Here is a 24878-nt window from a genome sequence, read left to right as displayed (position 1 = left end):
GGGGGAGAGAGGAGCTGGGTCTGGGCAGCTGCCAGCGACCGAGATGAATATAAGCCAGAGCTGCAGCTCCTGCCAGGGCTGGGAGGGGAGACCCGAGAGGGTCATTGTGCCACTGGTCTTCTGTCTAATCTTCCTGCTGGGTACAGTGGGTAACAGCCTGGTCCTAGCTGTGCTCCTTCGGAATGGCCAGATGACCAGCAACACCACCAACCTGTTCATCCTGAACCTGGGCATTGCCGACCTCTGTTTCATCTTGTGCTGTGTGCCCTTCCAGGGCACCATCTACACCCTGGACTCCTGGGTCTTCGGCTCCTTCATGTGCAAGCTTGTCCATTTCTTCATCTACCTGACCGTCTACGCCAGCAGCTTCACCTTGGCCGCAGTCTCCGTTGACAGGTGGGTCCAACACCACCTGGGCAGGGGCTGGAGCAGGGCACTCTTCAATCAGGGCAGGGATGGGCACTCGGAGGGTGAGGGGGCTTTTCAAACCGGATAGTATAAGGTATCTAATTAGGAGGGGACAGGATTAGAAACAAGATTGACCCTAAATCTGGGATTTAATCTGGGATTGGGACTAGGACTGTGACACTCTGTGACCCTGAGTGGAATTCAGGAAGGAGCCATTGACAGGACTGAAAGTCACTAATTCCCCTCTCGGTTTGGTTATTGTGTTCCTGGATCTGATCAAGAGTGAGTATCATGTTGCCGTCTGTAGGAACAGGGGTAGTTATGATGTGGAGGTGCTGGTGTTGGACTGGGGTGGACAAAGTTAAAAATCACGCAATGCCAGGTTATAGTCCAACAGGTTTATTTGGAAGCACTAACTTTCGGAGCGCTGCTCCTTCATTGGGTGGTTGTGCTCCGAAAACTAGTGCTTCCAGTCAAAGCTGTTGGACTATAAACCTGGTGTTGTGTGATTTTTAACTTTGTAGGAACAGGGGCTGTGTGAGCTGGCCCAGTGTCTCTCTCTTGTGTTTCTGTCTTGCTGTTGAACAGTGACCCGTCTCTAACGTCAACCTGTGCTTTCACAGTACCTCCTGCCAATCACAGAAACGACAGGGTTCGGGCTATCAGCAACAGTGTGTGGGGAGAAAGGCCTCCTGTGAACATGCTGAAGAAACCACTTGGAGTGGAATCTCTCAGCTTTGTCCATCCAGAACAACCTCAGAATCAGTTTAACCTCAGAATCAGTTACATGCAGGACAGTACAGAGGGTGGTTTTGGAGATGAACAATTTTCAGGACGTTATTCTGCAATGTCAGCGATTCAGAAAGCTGATAGAAGCAGATCCAGGAGGCAATTGAACATGAGAGTGTGACAGCACCTTCCAAAATACAGGAAGCTGTTTGAAAAGGTCATACCCTGCTTCCTAAATCACTCCTGTTTGCTTGGTATCTTCAGCCGAGTGCTTTTCCCCTATGGGAAGGAATGGGAATGGGTGGAAGGAAGAGCAGACAGATTCTCAAACTCTGGAATGATATCCTGAACACTCCCGCAGTGAGCAACAAGTCCTGGGATGGGACAGAATGCAGGAGAATCTACCTGACAGGCAGAAATGCTGCACCTCCCCCACACAGAAAGACAGACAGACACACACACACACACACAGACACACAAACACACAGACACACACACACACACACACACACATAGTCAGAAACACACACAGACACACACACACACACAAACACACACAGACACACACACAGACACAAACACAGACAGACAGACACACACACACAGACACAAACACACACACAAACACAGACAGACAGACACACACACAGAGACACAAACACACACAGACACAAACACACACAGACACACACACACACACAAACACACACACAGACAGACACACACACATACACAGACACAGGCACACACACACACACACAAACTCACACACACACACACATGGACGCACAGAGACACACACACACATGGACATATACACACCACACATACACACACAGACACAAACACGGAAACACACACACACATAGACACACAGACACACAACAGACACAGACACACACAGAGACACAAACACACACATGCATGTACACATACAGACAGACACACAAACACACAAATACGCGTGCACACACAGATACGCACACATACACACACACGCACACACACACACACACACCATCCTCTGGAGCAGCCATTCTGAAAGCATCACGTCACAGAATGTACTGAGTGCAGAGAGTTCTCACGAGGACAATCTCTCCTCAGTCAGATGAGGCAGTGTGGGCTGGACAGTGTGAACAGGCTAATCTGCTTGGTCGCTAACTCCTTGGCCGATATTGAACAAAGTTTGAACTGTATCTATAGTAGATACAGTTTCAAAAGTGGCATTGATTAGAGATTTCACCAAATACAGTACTAGGTTATTTAAGAGTTCTGGATGGATGTTGGGTAGAAATTGCGTGAGCAGAATATAAACAGGTAGTACAATGAAAGGGTGTAGTTTGTGAGGATGTTGAGGTGTTGACTAGATTGCAGGGAATTTGGGTGTTGACTGTAGTTTTGGTAGAGTTTGGGTGTTGACTGTGGTCTGTTGGGTGAGGGTGGTGTTGGGTGTTCCATGTAGTCTGTGCGGAGATTGGGAGTTGAGTGTACTCTGTGGGGAGTTTGGGTGTTGAGTGTAGTCTGTGGGGAGATTGGGTGTTGAGTGTAGTCTGTGGGGAGTTTGGGTGTTGAGTATAGGTTGCAGAAGGAGAAAGTGAGGACTGCAGATGCTGGAGATCAGAGCTGAAAATGTGTTGCTGGAAAAGCACAGCAGGTCAGGCAGCATCGAAGGAGCAGGAGAATTGACGTTTCGGGCATGAGCCCTTTTTCAGGAATGAGGAAAGTGTGTCCAGCAGGCTAAGATAAAAGGTAGGGAGGAGGGACTTGGGGGAGGGACGTTGGAAATGCGATAGGTGGAAGGAGGTTAAGGTGAGGGTGATAGGCCGGAGTGGGGGTGGGGCCGGAGAGGTCAGGAAGAAGATTGCAGGTTAGGAAGGTGGTGCTGAGTTTGAGGGTTGGGACTGAGACAAGGTGGGGGAGGGGAAATGAGGAAACTGGAGAAATCCGAGTTCATCCCTTGTGGTTGGAGGGTTCCTAGGCGGAAGATGAGGCGCTCTTCCTCCAGCCATCGTGTTGCTATGGTCTGGCGATGGAGGAGTCCAAGGACCTGCATGTCTTTGGTGGAGTGGGAGGGGGAGTTGAAGTATTGAGCCACGGGGTGGGTGGGTTAGTTGGTCTGGGTGTCCCCAGAGGTGTTCTCTGAAATGTTCCACAAGTAGGCGGCCTATCTCCCCAATATAGAGGAGGCCACATCGGGTGCAGCGGATGCAGGTGAATTTGTGGTGGATATGGAAGGATCCCTTGGGGCCTTGGAGGGAAGTAAGGGGGCACAAGTTTTGCATTTCTTGTGGTTGCAGGGGAAGGTGCCGGGAGTGGAGGTTGGGTTGGTGGGGGGTGTGGACCTGACGAGGGAGTCACGGAGGGAGTGGTCTTTTCAGAATGCAGATAGGGGAGGGGAGGGAAATAGATCCCTGGTGGTGAGGTCCGTTTGGAGGTGGCGGAAATGATGACGGATGATACGATGTATATGGAGGTTGGTGGGATGGTAGGTGAGGACCAGTGAGGTTCTGTCCTGGTGGAAATTGGAGGGGCGGGGCTCAAGGGCGGAGGAGCAGGAAGTGGAGGAGATGTGGTGGAGAGCATCGTCGATCACGTCTGGGGGGAGATGGCCTGCGATCTATCAAACAGCAAAACAATGTTGACCATGAATCCAGGCCTAGTGATCCTGCAATGATAAGATGATATCTTCCCCAACATTGCTTCCATAATGTTGAAACCAATATCCAGCAGGAAATATAATGCAATAATAAAGCATGCAGCCTTGGTGTACTGACCCTGCTGTTTTTAATTTGTTCATGAGCCAGCATTTACTACCAAGAGGACCATCAAGAGTCAGCCACATTGCTGCGGGTCATACCTGTACAGTCATTGAGGCCTACAGAACAGAGAAAGGTCCTTCAGCCCAACAAGTCTGACCAAGTCAAAACCAACCACCGTTATTCTAATTCAATTTTCCAGCATTTGGCCCATAGCCTTGTATGCCTTGACATTCTAAGTACATATCTCAATGCTTCTGCAATGGTACTGGTGTTCCTGCCTCACCTCCTCTCCCAGGCAGTGAGTTCCAGCCTCCCGCCTTTTCCTCACTTGTATTCTAAACCTCCTATGCCTTCCCCTGAGTCTGTGTCCTCTGGTCACTGATCCCTCAATCAAGGGGAAACATTTCTTACCCTGTCTATACCCCTCATAATTTTATACATCTCAAACATGTCTCACTTCACTCTCCACGGGAGGCACAGGGTTACAGGAATACAGTGTGGGTGTGAGTCTGGGTGGTGTAGACTTGATGGGCTGAATAGCCTGCTTCCCCACTGTAGGGATTCTCTGATGGTGGCTCAGTGGTTAGCACTGCTGCCTCACAGCTCCAGCGACCTGGCTTTGATTCCAGCCTCAGGCAACTGTCTGTGTGAAGTTTGCACATTCTCCCTGGGTCTGTATGGGTTTCCTCCCACCATCCAGAGATGTGCAGATTAGGTGGATTGGCTGTGGGAAATGACGGGGTGTGTTTGTGTGGGATGCCTTTTGGAGGGTTGGTGTGGACTTGATGGGTGAACTGGGGCTTCCACACTGTAGGAAGCTACAAAATCAGTTTGTTTGATAATATTCCTCTGAAGCACCTGAGGAAATGTTACTGTTAAAGTCAAAAATTTTGTTATTGCTGTATTTTAACCAGATTATAAGCAGCAATGATACTGCATGTCTTTGCTCTTGGGTGAGCAGTGGCAACGTCACTGGATTAGGAATCCAAAATCCCGGGCCAATGTTCTGGAGGGCATTGCTCCTGTTGGCAGATTTAAATTTGCATTCGATTAAAAATGATACATCTGAAGTGAATTATGTTAGTCTACTAATGACGGTTTAACCACTGTCAATTGCTGGGGAAACCTATCTGACTTACTCATGTCCTTTAGTGAAGGTCTTACCTGGTCTGGCCTACATGTGACTCCAGACAATGCTTTTTATGCAGTCTACTTGGACATCAGCAAGGTATTTTGATAAGGTCCCACATGGGAGACTAACAGTAAAGGTCAGAGCCCATGGGATCTGTGGAAATTTGAAAAACTGGTTCTGCAATTGGTTGAGTAGCGGGAAGTAAACGATGATGGTTGAGGGGTGTTTTCGGACAGCAAGTCTATGCCCAGTGATGTCCCACAGGGGTCAGTGCTGGGGCTCTTGCTGCTTGTACTTTATATAAATGACTTAGATTTGAGTGTGATGGATTCAGCATGTCTTGTGGCAAAAGGAGACATTTGGACTGGTGACCATATGCAAAAGGAGTGGCTTGTAAGGAGTGTCTTAAAGAGGGAAGTGAAGAGATAAATAGCTTAGAATGGGAATAATGGAACGGCTGAAGGAATATCCACCCGGAGGGCAAGGAACATTCAGGAAATGTATGCAGCCTGGGATTGGCAAAGCAGAGAGGGGTGGCACGGTGACTCAGTGGTTAGCACTGCTGTCTCACAGCTCCAGGGACCTGGATTCAATTCCAACCTCGCGTGACTGTCTGTGTGGGTTTTCTCCCAGAGTCCAAAGGTGTGCAGGCTAAGTGGATTGGCCATGCTAAATTTTCCCATTGTGGCTGGGGATTTACAGGCTAGATGGGTTAGACATGGTAAATGTGGAGGTACAGGGATGGATGGGTCTGGGAAGGTGCTCTTCGGAAGGTTGGTTTGTTCTTGTTGGGTCAAAAAGCCTGCTTCCACAGAGTAGGGATTGTATTTAGTGCAACATTGAGGGCATTTTCTTCTCTCCACTGAACTGTGGATGGAGTCTGACTAAACTTACTTAACTCTGGGACACTTACATAAGCTTGTGGAGAATGCTGATAGGCTGGGTTCCTTTGTGTAAAGACAGTTGTCTAATCATTGCATTGCTCTGTAAAACGCTGTTTCTTCAGATCTTGGTGTGACGTGCTGAAGACCAAAGCAGTGAAATGCCTGTTGAATGATTGAAGGAGTTCAAAGTCATGCTTTAGTCAGAGAGTGACCACTTTTTAAACTTATTTTATTGGACTAAAAAGGAAATACACTGCTTTCAATCAAGGAAACTGCAATCAATCGGTCGCAGTTTTAAAAATAAAGGTTGAGATGAGATGAGATTCCCTACGATGTAGAAACAGGCCCTTCGGCCCAACAGGTCCACACCGACCATCCGAAGAGTAACCCACCCAGAATTATTTCCCTCTGACTAATGAGATTCCCTGCAGAGTGGCCCACCACGACAACTATAGAAACCTGGAGAGTATTTCCTTTTAACCTGCTTTTGACTAAATCCTTTCACGTTTGTGAATACTCCTGGAATAATGGGGCTTGCATTACATTGAGTGGTGGAACAGGTCAGTCCTTCTGTCAGTCAGATAAACTGAGCACTTTGACTAAATCCTTTCGCGTTTGTGATGACTCCTGGTTACTGGAGTACACGTGTGTTGTATACAAAGTTGAATTGCTTTCCTGGGACAATGAGAGGAAAGCAGACACCATGAAGCTGATGGGCTCTGAGCTAAAGGATAATTGCTTGACAGCAGCTTGGTTCCTGACCAGGTGACTATGGTTTGAGTGGGGCACATCAGGAACACAGCCAAATTAAAGGATCAATAAATCTCCTTCCTGTAACAGCTAGCTGTCTTGCACTCATCTCTCTCTCTGCAAAAACCCCTGTTGAAGGAGGAATAAAATGTCTTTAAAAACATTGAAAGGACAAATTCTCAATATGTGAAAGAAAGAGAATATCAGTGTGTCCTGTGGCAACAGCAAGGAACTAAGAGTGAATTGAAACGAAGAGAAAGAAAGCAACTCATTGAATCCTGTGGTACAGATGAGTGTAATTGAACTGTTTCTCCCTGATTGTCTTTTTTCACCCTTAATAATCACGTGTTTTTGTGTCTGTATATTTGTGAAGTGGGGAATTTAAGAAGGGGTAGGGTTTAAGTTGTAGATTTATATGTTACCAATTTAGGTTTGCTAGTTGCAATTGATCAAAGAAAATTTGTTTGTAATTACCACGACAACTATAGAAACCTGGTGAGTATTTCCTTTTAACCTGCTTTTGACTAAATCCTTTCACATTTGTGATGACTCCCGGAATAATAGGGCTTGCATTACATTGAATGGTGGAACAGGTTTAAGATACTGAAAGGCTAGTTCCTGTATTTAACAGGCAATATTTTTTATTGCATCTATATCAGATTGGTAAAGTTTGCAGACATGCTAGCAGTAGTTTCCAGAGATCTGGCTGAGTATAGTTTAGATAATAATTGAGGAGACTTGTTGCATTTCAGATCTGAGATGTTGTGAGTGATGTTGTAGTCTGAGTACAGTTTACATGTGTTTATTCCATAGTCGGCTGTGTTCCAGTCAGTCATTCTGGGAAAGCTACATGCTGTGTCTGACTGGCTGTAATGGCTCCTTTTGACAACATAACCATCCCTTCACCGAAAGAGCAAAAAACATCACTGCGCAATTTGCAAAGAATTTGGAAGGAGCTGGAGATCTTCATGTTTTCTTCTGTGCTATTTAAAATGACAGGAGACTTGTCCATGCACAGTTTCTCTCTGCATTCTTCGACAGGCAGACATTATTTTCAGTCTATGTCAAGTATTTCTGATCAGATAAGATGAATATTTCAGAGAGTGGTGAGATCCAATGGTTGGGAGAACAATAGAAAGTATTTACAAGTTGATAGATTTTGGACCAGCCTCTACTATGCCTTAATTGTTCTATTCTACCAAGTCTCCAACTAACAGCCTCTCTCAATGCCCAAATATCCCGGCTACTGCTGACCCTTCCTCAGCCTCCGATGCTCCAGAGAAAATAGCCCCCAGCTTATTCAGCCTCTCTCTATTGCTCAAACACTCTAACAATGATTTACAGTGTCCTTGTAAATCTTTTCTGAACCCTCTTAATTTTCGCAACATATTATCAGAATTGAACGCAGTATTCCAAACGTGGCCTATACAATGTCTTGTACAGCCACAACATGACCTCCCAACTCCTATACTCAATGGAGTGAGCCAATAAATGCCAGGGTACCAAACACCTTCTTCACTATCTTGTCTACCTGTGACTCCACTTTCAAGAAATTATGAAACTGCACTCCAAGGTTCCTTTGTTCAGCAACATTTCCCACTCACCATTAAGCATATAAGACCTGCCCTGATTTGCCCTACCAAAACCTAGCACCTCACATTTATCTAGATTAAACTCCATCTGCCACTCCTTGGCCCATCTGTCCATCTGATCCGAATGAAGATATGTGGAAGTCAGTGTGAGCAAGCATAAGAATTGGACAGCAGGATTGGCGGTAGGCAGGAGGCATATAGAATGAGATTTTACAGCTTTACATTTTAGAGCTATTTTAAAAGGTTATTTCATTTACCAATATAGGACTTTGGCATTTATCATATTTCAGCCTACAGGGTAAAAAGATTGGATTTTATTCTCTGATGATGAAGGTCCAACAGAACCCAATGACAGCTTTTACATTGGTTTCAATGGGAAAATCTGATTCCATTAAAGTCATTTCAGTTTAAGTCATGCCCGTTTGGAATGAAGCTACAACTTGAAGCAAGGACTCACTATAGTTTGTATTGCAACTGAAGCTTCTGTTAACTGTTGCCCAGGCTTTCCTTGGGTTCATTCTCTGAGTAATGCTGTTCCAATCTTGTTGTCTATTGGGCTATCTGGTTCAGAAAGGGTTAATGTTGAACACTACATTGAGTTCCACTCAACCCAGTGATGTCTTACACGCTTAGGTGGGGAAAGCGAGAAAGGAGGTTGCTGAGCCGCTGGCGAAGATTATTTGCCTCCTCACTCTCCACGGGAGTTGTGCCGGAGGATTGGAAGGAGGCGAATGTTGTTCCACTTTTCAAGAAGGGAAATCCCTGGCAATTACAGACCAGTCAGTCTTACATCTGTGGTCAGCAAAGTTTTGGAAAGAATTCTGAGTGATAGGATTTATGACTATTTCAAAAAGCATAGCATGATTAAAGGCAGTCAGTGTAGCTTTGTGAGGGGCAGGTCATGCCTCACAAATCTTATTGAGTTCTTTGAGGAGGTGACGAGACAGGTCGATGAAGGTCGAGCAGTGGATAGGGTGTATATGGACTTCAGCAACGCATTTGATAAGGTTCCCCATGGTAGGCTCATTCATAAAGTGAGGAAGTATGGAATACAGGGAGATTTGGCTAATGGGTTCAGAATTGGTTGGCTGACAGAAGGCAGAGAGTGGTTGTAGATGGAAAGTATTCTGCCTGGAGGTCAGTGTTGAGTGGGGTGCAATAGGACTGTGTTCTTGGGCCTCTGCTCTTTTCAGTTTTTATAAATGTCTTGGATGAGGAGGTTGAGGGGTGAGTTAGTAAATTTGCAGACGACACAAAGGTTGGAGGTGCTGTTGATAGTATCAAGGGCTATCGCAGGATGCAGTGCAACGTAGACAGGTTGCAGAGCTGGGCTGAGAAATGGCAGATGGAGTTCAACCTGGATAAATGCAAAATGATGCATTTTGGAAGGTCGAACTCGAATGCTGAATATAGGATTAAAGACAGGATTCTTGGTAGTGTGGAGGAACAGAGGGATCTGGGTGTGCAAAGACATAGATCCTTCAAAGTTACCACCCAAGTGGATAGGGTTGTTAAGAAAGCATATGGTGTTTTGGCTTTCATCAACAGGGGTATTGAGTTTAAAAGCCGCGAGGTTTTGCTGCAGCTCTACAAGTCCCTGGTGAGACCACACTTGGAATATTGTGTCCAGTTCTGATTGCCCTACTATAGGAAAGATACAGAGACTTTGGAGAGGGTGCAAAAAGGGTTTACCAGGATGCTGCCTGGACTGGAGGGCTTGCCTTATGAAGAAAGGTTGAATAAGCTCGGACTTTTCTCTCTGGAGAGAAGGAGACCTGATCGAGGTATACAAGGTAATGAGAAGAATGGATAGAGTCAATAGCCAGAGACTTTTCCCCAGGGCAGGACTGACTGGTACGAGGGGTCATGGTTTTAAGATATTAGGGGAAAGGTATAGAGGAGACGTCAGAGGTAGATTCTTTACGCAGAGAGTTGTGAATGCATGGAATGCGTTGCCAGCTGTGGTGGTGGAAATAGAGTCATTAGGGACGTTTAAGCGACTGCTGGACATGCACATGGAGAGCAGGGAGTTGAGGGGTGCGTAGGTTAAGTTATTTTATTTTACATTAGGATTAATCCTCGGCACAACATCGCGGGCCAAAAGGCCTGTCCTGTGCAGTACTTTTCTATGTTCTATGTCCTATAAGCCAGAACACATTCGGCTCTTCTGGAGTGAACATCATATCCACAGGTCTCCTCATAGCTTTAGAAACGCTGTCTAACTTAGTAACACAATTTGTACTAGTTCATTACCAGGCAATAATCTCCAGCTTGTTTAAGTTTAAGAGTCCCTTCTCATTAAGTCTCAGATAGTGGCAGCAAAACCACCCAAACTGTAAGTAGCATCCCAAAACCAAAAATAACATGGTGGCACTAGTGGAATTAGAATTCAACCAAACAATCACCAGAATACACGTTTATTTACAGCTTTAAAGAATTTACAGTGTTCAGAATTACTCATGCACCCAGTCAGTAGCCACAGCAGCTGAACAATGTGACTCTTTGAAGCTCGACATGGGAGAAGTAGCACTTCCTGATAAAAGCCTTTAACTTCAGACCTGGTAAGAGAAGCGCAGACACGTGTGAGCTAGATGCAGATCCTACCTGGCAGTTACAGATTTGTCAGGAAATGGGAATCTGTAGCAGCAGGCCCTGCCCTGAATCAGAGGCTCAATGAGGAAGGAAACAGCCTCCTGAGAGTAAAATTTAAAGTTTTCCTCTCATGCAGCAGAGATTTATAATTAATGGCGGAAAATGGGATGGAAAACAGAAGACCTAAACCCAGAGGTCTCTTCATATTCTGAGTAACATCTCCTATCTTACCAATGTGATTGCTAATTTGTAATAAACTGCAACCTCTTCCCATTAAAACTCAGTTGGAGGCAGATAACTATTACAAGTGCAAGCTGCCTGTGGTTGATATCCCAAACCTAAATACAATGCTTTCCATATCCACTAAAAAAAAGTGCTTACAACCTCATTCCTTTTGTCGGTAACTCTTCCTTTATGCCTAGTTTCTCGATAACCTAGAAATGTTTGTTCCATCAATCCTGATGAAAATGGGTCCCAAATAATTTTCTGTCAAAGTAGCAGTGACCTTTTCCAGAAGGGAGTAACTTTCTGAAATCCAAACCCCAGTTCAGACCAGGACCCTGTCCATTTGTGACACATTACCATAATACAGCAATTTCTAAGATCTCACATAAAGTCTTCTAATGGAATTACTGTCCAACTTTCAAAATCTACCTCACCATAGCTAAAAGGCATCCAGTATATAATCTTTCTAGTAAATTTCATTCATGAAACCTACTGGAAAAGCCAAACCATCTTCGGTATCTAACAGATGAGCTTCTGGCTCTCAAATATTTTGCCTTTGGTTTTCAGAAATGACTTTACTGAAGCCACATTGGTCTGGATGTAACCCGTAACCACATTTCATATTGCAAACTAAAATACCATTCTCAGATTTAATCATTCAATAGACAATAGACAATAGATGCAGGAGTAGGCCATTCAGCCCTTCGAGCCTGCACCGCCATTCAATATGATCATGGCTGATCATTCCCAATCAGTATCCTGTTCCAGCCTTATCTCCTTAACCCTTGACTCCACTATCTTTAAGAGCTCTATCCAATTCTTTCTTAAATGAATCCAGAGACTGGGCCTCCACTGCCCTCTGGGGCAGAGCATTCCACACAGCCACCACTCTCTGGGTGAAGTAGTTTCTCCTCATCTCTGTCCTAAATGGTCTACCCCGTATTTTTAAGTTGTGTCCTCTGGTTCGGCACTCCCCCATCAGCGGAAATATGTTTCCTCCTGCCAGAGTATCCAATCCTTTCAGAATCCTATACGTTTCAATCAGATCCCCTCTCAGTCTTCTAAACTCAAGGGTATACAAGCCCAGTCGCTTCAGTCTTTCAGTGTAAGGCAATCCTGCCGTTCCAGGAATTGACCTCGTGAACCTACGCTGCACTCCCTCAATAGCCAGAATGTCTTTCCTCAAATTTGGAGACCAGAACTGTACACAGTACTCCAGGTGTGGTCTCACCAGGGCCCTGTACAGCTGCAGAAGCACCTCTTTGCTTCTATACTCAATCCCTCTTGTTATGAAGGCCAGCATGCTATTAGCCTTCTTCACGACCTGCTGTACCTGCATGCTTGCCTTCATTGACTGGTGGACAAGAACACCCAGATCTCTCTGAACAGCCCCTTTACCTAATTTGATACCATTGAGGTAGTAATCTGCCTTCCTGTTCTTGCCACCAAAGTGGATAACCAGACATTTATCCACATTAAACTGCATCTGCCATGCATCTGCCCACTCACCTAACTTGTCCAGGTCACCCTGTAATCTCCTAACATCCTCATCACATTTCACCCTACCACCCAGCTTTGTATCATCAGCAAATTTGCTAATGTTATTGCTGATACCATCTTCTATATCATTTACATATATTGTAAAAAGCTGCGGTCCCAGCACGGATCCCTGCGGTACCCCACTGGTCACTGCCTGCCATTCCGAAATGGAGCCGTTAATCACTACCCTTTGTTTCCTATTAGCCAACCAATTCTCTATCCAATCTAGTACTTTGCCCCCAATACCGTGCGCCCTAATTTTACTCACTAACCTCTTGTGTGGGACTTTATCAAAAGCTTTCTGAAAGTCCAGGTACACTACATCCACTGGATCTCCCTTGTCCATCTTCCGAGTTACATCCTCAAAAAATTCAAGAAGATTAGTCAAGCATGATTTCCCCTTCATAAATCCATGCTGACTCTGTCCTATCCTGTTACTATTATCCAGATGTGCCGTAATTTCATCCTTTATAATAGACTCCAGCATCTTTCCCACCACTGAGGTCAGACTAACTGGTCTATAATTTCCTGCTTTCTCCCGCCCACCCTTCTTAAAAAGTGACACAACATTAGCCGCCCTCCAATCCTCAGGAACCGACCCCGATTCTATTGAACTCTGGAAAATAATCACCAACGCATCCACGATTTCCCGAGCCACCTCCTTCAGTACCCTGGGATGCAGGCCATCAGGTCCCGGAGACTTATCAACCTTCAGACCTAACAGTCTCTCCAACACCAAATCCTGGCAAATATAAATTCCCTTAAGTTCAGGTCCTTCAGCCACTGTTACCTCAGGGAGATTGCTTGTGTCTTCCCCAGTGAACACAGATCTGAAGTACCCATTTAATTCCTCTGCCATTTCTTTGTTCCCAGTAATATATTCCCCTGTTTCTGTCTTCAAGGGCCCAATTTTTGTCCTAACCATTTTTTTGCCTTGGACATACCTAAAAAAGGTTTTACTATCCTCCTTTATATTCTTGGCCAGTTTACCTTCGTACCTCATTTTTTCTCTGCGTATTTCCTTCTTACTAATCCTCTGTTGTTCTTTAAAAGCTTCCCAGCCTTCAGTTTTCCCACTTATCTTCGCTAAGTTATACTTTTTCTCTTTTAACCTTATATGTTTCTTTACTTCCCTCGTCAGCCACGGCCGCCCATGTCTCCTCCTGGGATCTTTCTTCCTTTTAGGAATGAACTGATCCTGCAACTTCTGCATTATACACAGAAATATCCGCCATTGTTCCTCCACGGTCTTCCCTGTTAAGGTATTGCACCCTTGAACTTTGGCCAGTTGCTCCCTCATAGCTCCATATTTCCCTTTATTCAACTGAAATATTGTCACTTCCGATTGTACCCACTCCCTCTCAAATTGCAGATTGAAGCTTATTGTATTATGGTCACTACTTCCCAATGGTTCCTTCACTTCGAGGTCACTGACCAATTCTGGTTCGTTACACAATACCAGATCCAGAATTGCCTTCTCCCTGGTCGGCTCCAGCACCAGCTGCTCTAAAAATCCATCTCTGAGGCACTCCACAAAGTCTCTTTCTTGAGGCCCGATACCATCCTGATTCTCCCAGTCTACCTGCATGTTAAAATCCCCCATAACAACTGTAGTAACATCTTTGCGACAAGCCAATTTCAGCTCCTGATTCAGCTTACATCCAACATCCAGACTACTGTTTGGGGGCCTGTAGATGACTCCCATGAGGGTCTTTTTACCTTTAGTGTTTCGAAGCTCTATCCACACTGACTCTACATCCCCTGACTCTAGGTCCCCCCGCGTTAGGGAGGATATAAGGGAGAATATCCTCCCTTACCAACAAGGCCACCCCACCCCCTCTGCCCGTCAGTCTGTCCTTACGATAGCACGTGTAGCCTTGAATATTCATTTCCCAGGCCCTGTCCCCATGAAGCCACGTCTCAGTTATCCCCACAATATTGTATCTGCCAATTTCCAAAAGAGCCTCAAGCTCATCCACCTTGTGTCTAATGCTTCGTGCATTCATATATAGAATTTTTAATTTGTTACTGCTCTCACCCTTCCCCTCAACCCTTATTTCACTCAACTTTACAGCATGATGCCTTTTCCAGTTTTCTGCCTCCTTGATACAGTTGTCTTTCTTGACTTCTCTTGTTCTAACTACCCCTTCAATTTCCTTTTTAAACATCCAGCTTGTCCCCTCCCCCCGCTACTTAGTTTAAATGTAGCGGTGTTGCAGCAGAAAACCTGCCTGCCAGAATGCTGATCCCTGATCTATTAAGGTGCAAGCCGTCTCTCTTGTAGAATTTATGGTTACCATAAAATATACCCCAGTGATCCAAGAACTTGAAACCTTGCTTCCTGCACCAGTTCCCCAACCACACGTTCAAGTCCATTATCTCCCGGTTTCTGGCCACACTAGCCCGAGGAACTGGAAGCAAACTGGAGATAACCACCTTGGACGTCCTGCTTTTTAGCCTTCTTCCTAGTTCTCCGAAGTCTCGCTGTAGTATGTTCCTCCTCTTCTTCCCGACATCATTTGTGCCGACGTGTACCACCACCTCGGGCTCTTCACCCTCGTCCTTGAGGATTTCCTGCACTCTGTCTGCGATGTCTTTCACTCTAGCACCAGGAAGGCAACACACCATCCTTAAATCCCGTCTGCTGCCACAAAAACCCCGGTCAGTTCCTCTCACGATGGAGTCCCCTATTACCACGGCTCTGTGCGATGTCCGACTCTTCCGCTCTGCTTCTGCGGCAACTTTTGATTGACAAACATGGCTGCCTTGCGAACTGGCAGTGTCATCAGACTCTACTGTTTCCAAAAGCTTCAACTTGTTCCTGACAGGTACTTCTCCCGGCGTCTCTTGCACCTGTCTCCTCTCTGCCTTCCTCATCGTCTGCACTCTTCTGCTCTCTTCTGCCATGATTGGTGTAATAACATCACTGAAGGTCTTGTCCAGAAAGATCTCGTTCTCTCAGATGAGCCTAAGGTCTTCGAGTTCTTTCGTCAGTGCTGCAATATGCTCGGTCAATTGCTGAATGTGCGCACACTTTCCACACATATACGAGCCAGACACATCAGAGTCGTTGACCTGCCACATCAAACACGTAGCGCACTGAACCAGCTGAGCAATCATGTCTTCACCCTCTTCAACTGTGGCGTAATCTCTTTACTCAACCTCCTTATCAAGATTCCTGAGCTGAAGCCTCACTCTTCGATCTAAACTTCCTTAGACCCTCTTCCTATGGCAAGTCTGTGGACTCTTAATTAAGGTTAGAGGAGGAGGGAGGGAGGGAGACCCTACTTTGTAGGACCTGGGGTTTAGAACACACCCACTCTAATAACAATCACTTACCTTCCCGACCGGCTTTGCGCTCCGTCTGAACTTCCGCCCAGCTCCCGCCGCTCTCTGCTGCGAAAAGTAGTCACTGTGGCACCCAGCAATTTTGGAGAGCCTTAGTTGTACCAGTGGGCACTGGATGATTCCTCTCCAGGGATATTGCTGCATCAACTCTCAAGGTCTATTCCACTACTGAGCAGTACAGGGACTTTGACGTGCTCCATTTTTAACCTGAGCCCATTCGCCGCTCTTCAGTATACCCTGGTACCAACTTCCTTGAGGAGCACCATGTGAACACTGATCTTAATGCAGGCATCGATGGTCAAAAATGGAAGTTACCCGAGAATCTCTGCTCTCTAGCATTCTGCCAGCCTCAACAGGATTACACGTGTATGCCATATCACCCGACCAAGTGTGCCTTTTATACTTTAAAAAAGAGATAAACATCTGAAAAAAAAAGATCAAGCTCTTTAAAGAGAAATAATTTTACTGACACACAAATAAAAATGTGAGAGGAAACCTATCAAATGAAATTAAAGTATTATTTTAGGAGAGTAACATTGAAATCTAATCCCTCCAGTGTCTATTGTTTACAAGGAGCCTGGACAGTATCAGAGGATTGTGTAACTTTACACTGTTTTGAATATACCAATAAAACTGACCACTTTGATCAACCATTATGCATTGCAAATGGACATTTAACTCCTTCTTCAATGTTTATGAGGGTTTCTGCCTCTATCACCCTCACAGACAGTGGGTTCCAGATTCCCACCACCCTCTGGGTGAAAGTTTCTTCTCACATTCCCTCTAAACCTCCTGCACCTTCCCAGAAAGCCATGCCCCGGTCATTGACCCTTCCATCAAAGTGAAAAGTCTCTTTCTGTTCCCCTCTCCATGCCCCTCATAGTTTTGCACATCTCAATCATGTCCCTTCTCAGTCTTCTCTGCTCTCAGGAAAACAACTTCAGCCTGTCCAATCTCTCTCTGTATCTGAAACTCTCCAGTCCAGGCAACGTCCTGACAACTCTCCACTGCACCCTCTCTAGTACTATCACATCCTTCCGATAATATGGATTCCAGAACTGCACACAATACTTTAGCTGTGACCTGTAAAAACATAAAAATATAGAAGATAAGAGCAGGAGTAGGCCATTCAGCCCTTCGAGTCAGCTGCACTATTCAGTCTGACCAGGGCCGATCGCCCCAACTGTGTTCCCACTTTCTCCTCCACAATCTCTGATTCCTTTAGCCTGAAGAACTAAGAAGAAATTTCACCCTAATTTACACAATTACTATAAAGTGCAGGGCTATGGACCAAGAGTTGGAATTTGGGATGAGATCAGAGAGGTGTCTTACAACTGACAAGAACATAAAATGTAAAATAGCTTCCTTCTGTGCTTTTGGTTTATGAATGGGGAGAATTTTCCCTTCAATATTACCTGCCAAATCCAGGTCAATGTTGCCAATGTGTCCTACATAATACGACTGTACTGAGGAAGTAATAGGCAGTAGGTAGTGCTCCTAATCTCTGCACCAGACACTCTGGGTCCAAGTCCCACATCAACACTTATTGACCATGGAAGATGCATACGTAATGTGGCCAAACATTATGTAAATCCTTCCAATACCCACGATGGCAGATGGTAAGAGTGGAAGAGATCGCTTGTCAGCCCTCCTACTCAAGGTAATGACAAACCACAATTGTACTTTGTCCATTAACAGTCCCAATGTGATAAAGACCATCCCATCCCCATTTCAATGGATGGTGACATCTTGAAAAATGTCCAGATTACAGAGGAGGAAGTGCCGGATGCCTTGAAATGTATAAAGGTGGATAAATCCCTAGGACCTGATCCGGTGTACCCTAGAATTCTGTGGGAAGCTAGAGAAGTGATTGCTGGGCCTTTTGCTGAGATATTTGTATCATCGATAGTCACAGGTGAGGTGCCGGAAGACTGGAGGTTGGCAAACGTGGTGCCACTGTTTCAGAAAGGTGGTAAGGACAAGTCAGGGAACTATAGACCAGTGAGCCTGATGTCGGTGGTGGGCAAGTTGTTGGAGGGAATCCTGAGGGACAGGATGTACATGTATTTGGAAAGGCAAGGACTGATTAGGGATAGTCAACAAGGCTTTGTGCACGGGAAATCATGTCTCACAAACTTGATTGAGTTTTTGAAGAAATAACAAAGAGGATTGATGAGGGCAGAGCAGTAGATGTGATCTATATGGACTTCAGTAAGGTGTTTGACAAGGTTCCCCCACGGGAGACTGCTTAGCAAGGTTAGATCTCATAGAATACACGGAGAACTAGCCATTTGAATACAGAACTGGCTCAAAGGTAGAAGACAGAGGGTGGTGGTGGAGGGTTGTTTTTCAGACTGGAGGCCTGTGACCAGTGAAGTGTCACAAGGATCGGTGCTGGGTCCACTACTTTTCATCATTTATATAAATGATTTGGATGTGAGCATAAGCGGTACAGTTAGTAAGTTTGCAGATGACACCAAAATTGGAGGCGTAGTGGACAGCAAAGAGGGTTACCTCAGATTACAACAGGATCTTGATCAGATGGGCCAATGGGCTGAGAAGTGGCAGATGGAGTTTAATTCAGATAAATGCGAGGTGCTGCATTTCGGGAAAGCAAATCTTAGCAGGACTTATACACTGAATGGTAAGGTCCTAGGCAGTGTTGCTGAACAAAGAGACCTTGGAGTGCAGGTTCATAGCTCCTTGAAAGTGGAGTTGCAGGTAGATAGGATAGTGAAGAAGGCATTTAGTATGCTTTCCTTTCTTGGTCAGAGTATTGAGTACAGGAGTTGGGAGGTTGTGTTGCGGCTGTACAGGACATTGGTTAGGCCATTGTTGGAATATTGCGTGCAATTCTGGTTCTCCTTCCTATCGGAACAATGTTGTGAAACTTGAAAGGGTTCAGAAAAGATTTACAAGGATGTTGCCAGGGTTGGAGATTTGAGCTACGGGGGACAATCATTAATCCCATGGTTTCTGACTTGCCCTGTCTTGCAGGTACCTGGCGATTCGCTACCCACTGCGATCCCGGGAGCTGTGGACTCCCCGAAACGCCCTGACCACCATCTGCATCATCTGGGCACTCCCTCTCATCTTTGCTGGCCCTTACCTCAGCTACTATCAGGGGCTGTTTTCCTTGGAGCGTCGGAGGCTGATGGGTGACCTTATAGAGGTTTACAAAATTATGAGAGGCATGGATAGGATAAATAGGCAAAATCTTTTCCGAGGGGTGGGGAGTCCAGAACTAGAGGGCATAGGTTTAGGGCGAGAGGGGAAAGATATAAAAGAGACTTAAGGGGCAACCTTTTCACACAGAGGGTGGTACGTGCATGGAATGAGCTGCCAGAGGAAGTGGTGGAGGCTGGTACAATTGCAACATTTAGAAGGCATTTCAATGGGTATATGAATAGGAAGGGTTTGGAGGGATATGGGCCGGGTGCTGGCAGGTGGGACTAGATTGGGTTGGGATATCTGGTTGGCATGGACGAATGGGACCGAAGGGTCTGTTTCCATGCTGTACGTCTCTCTGACTCTATGAGGACATTCAGTTCATAAGGGCACAATGGTGATTGGAAAGGGTGACAGCTGAGACAATGCAGTGGTCTGGATTAACTAAAGTCTATAGATACGGGACTCCTCAAGGGCCTGGTTCATGTTTGCCCTTGCCCAGTTACCCTGCTGGTTTATGATGATATGCAAAGCCCATTATCAGAAATGTAAATAACACAATTCCTTGGATACTCAGTAGACTGTCTTGGCTATAAGAGGGTGAACTATATCTTGTGAGATATCTTGCTGATTCACTTTGATCCTGTTGTGGATAATGTCATCTCCTCAGTCTGTCTCCCTGAATCTCTCGTATACAATCATTAATCCCGTGGTTTCTGACTTCCCCTGTCTTGCAGGTACCTGGCGATTCGCTACCCACTGCGATCCCGGGAGCTGCGGACTCCCCGAAACGCCCTGACCACCATCTGCATCATCTGGGCACTCTCTCTTATCTTTGCTGGCCCTTATCTCAGCTACTATCAGGTGATCCACTACAGAGAGCTGACCCTCTGCTTCCCAGTCTGGGATGACTACAGGCGCAAGATCATGGACATTTCCACCTTCATCTTTGGGTACATCATCCCAGTGTTGATTCTGAGCCTGGCCTATACAAGGACCATCAATTATCTTTGGACTGCTGTGGATCCCATCGAAGACATGTCTGAATCCAAGAAAGCCAAGCGCAAGGTAACGAAGATGATCATTATCGTGGCTGTCCTGTTCTGTCTCTGCTGGCTGCCCCATCACCTGGTTATCTTGTGTTTCTGGTTCGGCCACTTCCCTCTCAATCAGGCCACCTATGTCTTCAGGCTTTTGTCACACTGCATGTCCTATGCCAACTCCTGCCTCAACCCCATCGTCTACGCCCTGGTCTCCAAACACTTCCGCAAAGGCTTCAAGAAAGTCTTCAACTGCCTCCTGAGGAAAACTGTGGTCAGCAAAGTGCACGTGGTGCAAGTGGCCCATACGGAGGTTGGCTCCACCGAGGCCTTGCACATCACCGAACACCACAACCCAACAAGCAGTCACCAGTGGAGTCAGCCAGCTTCTCCAGGCCATGAGGTGGCACCACCTGGAACCTTCCTGGCCTTCAGTGTGACCTAAACCTCTGAACATGAGCTGAGGGCAGAGGCAGATAGTGAGCTGGTTGGGTGGACTGATTTGCATTCTAAACTTTTCCACGCAGACAAAACAAAAAGAGGGATTTGTATTGCACAAGAAGTGGCACTGGTCTGAGGACTATTAGACAGAGAGATGTTAAAGCAACTGAGATGTGGCTTGCGACGCCAACAGTGAAAACATTCTAACAGGCAAGCGTGTGTTCAGATACGAGTCCTGCCAATACATGGTCTTGAGCGAGACATTGTGAGGAAGGCTTGCTCTGAATGTTAAGTGTGCGTGAATCTTCAAAAAGAACACACACAGGAACAATGGAACCATGGTTTACTGCACAGCGGTCGTTGTGAAATTATTGACTGATGCATTTTGTTGTACATATTTCCACCCTGCCAAATATGCCGAAATGTCCACAACGTTTTAAAGCTGAGAGTGTTAAGTTATGAGGAAAGTTGCAACAAATTGTCTTGATTTCTCCTGGCTTGAAAAGGTTGAGGGGAGCTGACTAGGATATTTATAGTGTTAATAAGTTCTTATCGGATAATAGAGAGAGAGTATTTTCTCTAATGAGAGTAACAGGGATGAGCAGATGTCATTTAATATTTAGAGCCAGGAAAGAGGTTTTCACTCAAAGAATAGTGGGAATCTGAAACCTACCCTCCCTTCGGGTTGTGGGTTCTGTGAGACAGTTGAAATTTTTGAGAGGTGAATCTCCATATTGTTGTTGGGAATTAAGGAGAAAAAGCAGTTGAAGGAGTTGAGATATTGATCACACATGATCTCGCTAAATGGCCAAACAGGCCTGAGGGGCAGAATGGCCTTTCCTTTCCCTGTGTTGCCAAGAGCATCAGCCTAACTGAGCTTGGCAAACATTCCCTGAGAGCACCGTCCTTGCAAGGAACTTGTTACTCATCCCGCTCTCTACCAGTAAGAACTAAGAAGTGGCTTGCATTTATCTATAACCTTCCCAAGTCTCTCAAACATTGGAAAGTGCTTCACGTACAGCGAATGACATTGCAGTCTAGTGCTTGAGTAAATGGAGAGGCTGTTTTTACATAACCATACAAACGACAATGAGATGTCAACGGAGTGATCTCATCTGGGTGGGATTGGGAAAGGGAGGAATTCTAATCAGGACAACGGGCATTAAAACATTGTTTTTGTTTGAAAAGTAGTATGTGAACGGCAACTATCTCCAGAGGAGGATGTCAATATCCTAGTCCTTTTGAACTGAACTGAAATGGCATTGAGATTATCTGAGGTTCTGAACTAGGCCTTAAGTCTACACCTTGCCTGACTCATCATTCATAGATGAATACTATTGTACTCATCCCTGATGAAGGAATTATGCCTGAAACATTGATTTTCCTGCTCCTCGGATGCTGCCTGACCTGTTGTGCTTTTCCAGCACCACACTCTCGACTCTGATCTCCAGCATCTGCCGTCCTCACTTCTTCCAGCATAGGGAATCTGATCAACACTAAGTTGGGTCACTGAGTAGTAACAGGGTGAGATTAGTGAAATTAATGGCTTAATCTTGTGGGTGAGACTTGAGGATATATTCTATCAGATAGCACCCAGCTGGGGAAAGGATGGTGTTGTAGATATTTCAGGGAAGAGCCAGGGGGGGCTACAATAGTATTCATCTGTGAATAATACCCCCTCCTTCCCCAGCTCAATAATCAGAATCCACTCACCAGTGCCTGTTGAATTATAGAATCAGGCCATTCAGCCCATTGCTATACCTGTAACCCTGCATTTCCCATGTACCTGTCTAACTTCACTGGACGAGGAAATTAGGGAGAAACATCCTGTTACCACCAATCTCCCCCCCCCCACCCCGGGACATAATGGAGGGAGAGGAATTATGCTTGGAGATGATGATTGTTGTGAGTGAATATTCAGAAGGTGCCTGGAGAGTTAGAGTCATAGAGCCATAGAGATGAACAGCATGGAAATAGACCCTTCAGTCCAACCCATCCATGCTAACCAGATATTCCAACCCAATCTAGTATCACCTGGCAACACCCGGCCCATATCCCTCCAAACCCTTCCTATTCATATACCCATCCAAATGCCTCTTAAATGTTGCAATTGTACCAGCCTCCACCACATCCTCTGGCAGCTAATTCCATACACGCACCACCCTCTGTGTGAAAAAGTTGTCCCTTAGGTCTCTTTTATATCTTTCCCCTCTCTCCCTAAACCTATGCCCTCTAGTTCTGGACTCCCCAACCCCAGGGAAAAGACTTTGTCTATTTATTCTATCCATGTCCCTCATAATTTTGTAAACCTCTATAAGGTCACCCCTCAGCCTCCGACGCTCCAGGGAAAACAGCCCCAGCCTGTTCAGCCTCTCCCTGTAGCTCAGATCCTCCAACCCTGGGAACATCCTTGTAAATCTTTTCTAACCCTTTCAAGTTTCACAACATCTTTCCAATAGGAAGGAGACCAGAATTGCACACAATATTCCAACAGTGGCCTAACCAATGTCCTGTACAGCCGCAACATGACCTCCCAACTCCTGTACTCAATACTCTGACCAATAAAGGAAAGCATACCAAACGCCGCCTTCACTATCCTATCTACCTGCGACTCCACTTTCAAGGAGCTATGAACCTGCTTTGTTCAGTTGTTGTGTGAGGCTTTGACACTGTCGTGTTAGCTGTGTCTTTGTAATTCTGTGGCTGTTTTGTCCATCCAGAGGTGGACCTGTGTGTTGCTGGATAGAATTGCGTCAAGGTACCTTAATTCAATAAACTAATGACCCTTGCTTTTTGAATAGACCGCATTTGTCGATTCTTTTGACCGATCTTGAACCAAGAGGCCCCTCTTGAGGGGTCTTGGATCTGCAACACACTCAGCTGTGCCCTGAGCCAGTGCATTGCCAGTCAGTTGGGATGGACCGGGGCGGTGTGGACTTGTTGGGCCGAAGGGCCTGTTTCCACACTGTAAATAATCTAATCTAATCAGTGTGCATGTGGTGCTGATTGTAACGAGTCCTTTCTGTGACTAACACCACTCTCGATTGTGGAGAAAATAATTGTATCAGTCTGCTGCTGCTTGAAAGAAATGCTGTGTATTGGTTAAATGTTTTCCCTATCTGAATAAGTACTCAATGGATCACAAGTTTCTCAGCTCTAACACTGACTGATATGCTGACAATAGGAATTGCTTCGGTCTAATTTAAATATCCAATCTGCAGGTAAACCCATGTGCAGGCCACTGTGAGGGGTTGGATCGTGAAAAGTACATTACAAAAGACTTTCGGATGCCCTGGCTTAGAGCACCATAGTCCTCGAGGGATCCTGCTCTCACTTCCTGTAGTGTGACTCCCTCACTTCCTGTAGGGTGAACCGCGAGTGGCCATTGAACATGAACTGAGGTGTGGAGCGACAACATGGGATGATGGTTAGAATCTGAGCACCAGCCCCAGTGTTCGAATGCCTTCTCTTGGGGGTGAAGGATGTACTCAGACTGGGGAAGGGGTTACACCAATGATGCACCAACTGGGAGAATGCATCCTCTGAGTGCCATACTGCTACCCAGCGGCAGGCATTCTTGCTGACCTTGCAGAATTCTCCTGACAGTCACAGGATTGTTTCTGTTCATCGAGGCCTGAGTGAGTGCTGGCAGAACGCGGAATACCCAGGCTGGAAACAGAGGCCTCTCGTTGTGTTTTGTAAGGAATGAAGATGTTTGATTTCATGAAGAGTGCAGGGTCCTGGTACCGAGGCCAAACAGCACAGGTTAAACTGTTGGTTCGATAAAGTTCATTCCAGCCTGGGTTTCACCTCCTCTCACAAAGCACAATACCCTAAAATGTTAACCCTAATGATTACTCCAATTCCTCTCAATTAATCATCACCCTGTTCCCTGGCTCCATTTGGTCCCAGGCATCCCAGCCAGACCCCACGAGACAGTAACGACTGAGACATTCCAAGAGCAACCTGTCTCACCTAAATGTTGACCTCATGTTTGACTGTTAAAACGCTCCAGTGATAACAGGAAGGATCAGCCATGGCTCGGTGGTCAGCACTACCATTACCCAGTCAGAAAGCTGTGGCTTAAACCCCTCTCCCTTTCGGGACCTGAGCCTATAATCTATGTTCAGTTCTGAGGGACTGCAGCACTGTTGCTGGCATCAGTTTTTGACTGAGGTGAGGAACCCTACGTGCACTGTCATGTTTGCATCAAAGATCCCAAAGCGCCATTTCAAAGATGACCAGGAATATTCTCCTCACTGTCTTTGTCA

General features: G+C 45.8%; 1 protein-coding gene across 1 annotated transcript; it reads left to right on the top strand.

The window, feature by feature from the left end:
• The first annotated feature begins 43 nt into the window (after positions 1–43).
• Positions 44–23100, top strand: LOC140463820 (galanin receptor 2a-like). The gene is made up of 2 exons (XM_072558177.1): positions 44–396; positions 19864–23100. Exons 1-2 carry the CDS (start codon positions 44–46, stop codon positions 20609–20611), a joined length of 1101 nt encoding a protein of 366 aa, XP_072414278.1. The 3' UTR covers positions 20612–23100.
• Positions 23101–24878: the final 1778 nt, after the last annotated feature.

The sequence above is a fragment of the Chiloscyllium punctatum genome, chromosome 39 (assembly GCF_047496795.1).
Source record: "Chiloscyllium punctatum isolate Juve2018m chromosome 39, sChiPun1.3, whole genome shotgun sequence".
NCBI lineage: Eukaryota > Metazoa > Chordata > Chondrichthyes > Orectolobiformes > Hemiscylliidae > Chiloscyllium > Chiloscyllium punctatum.
Note: the sequence above shows the minus strand (reverse complement) of the source record. Positions and strands in the feature narration are given on the sequence as shown.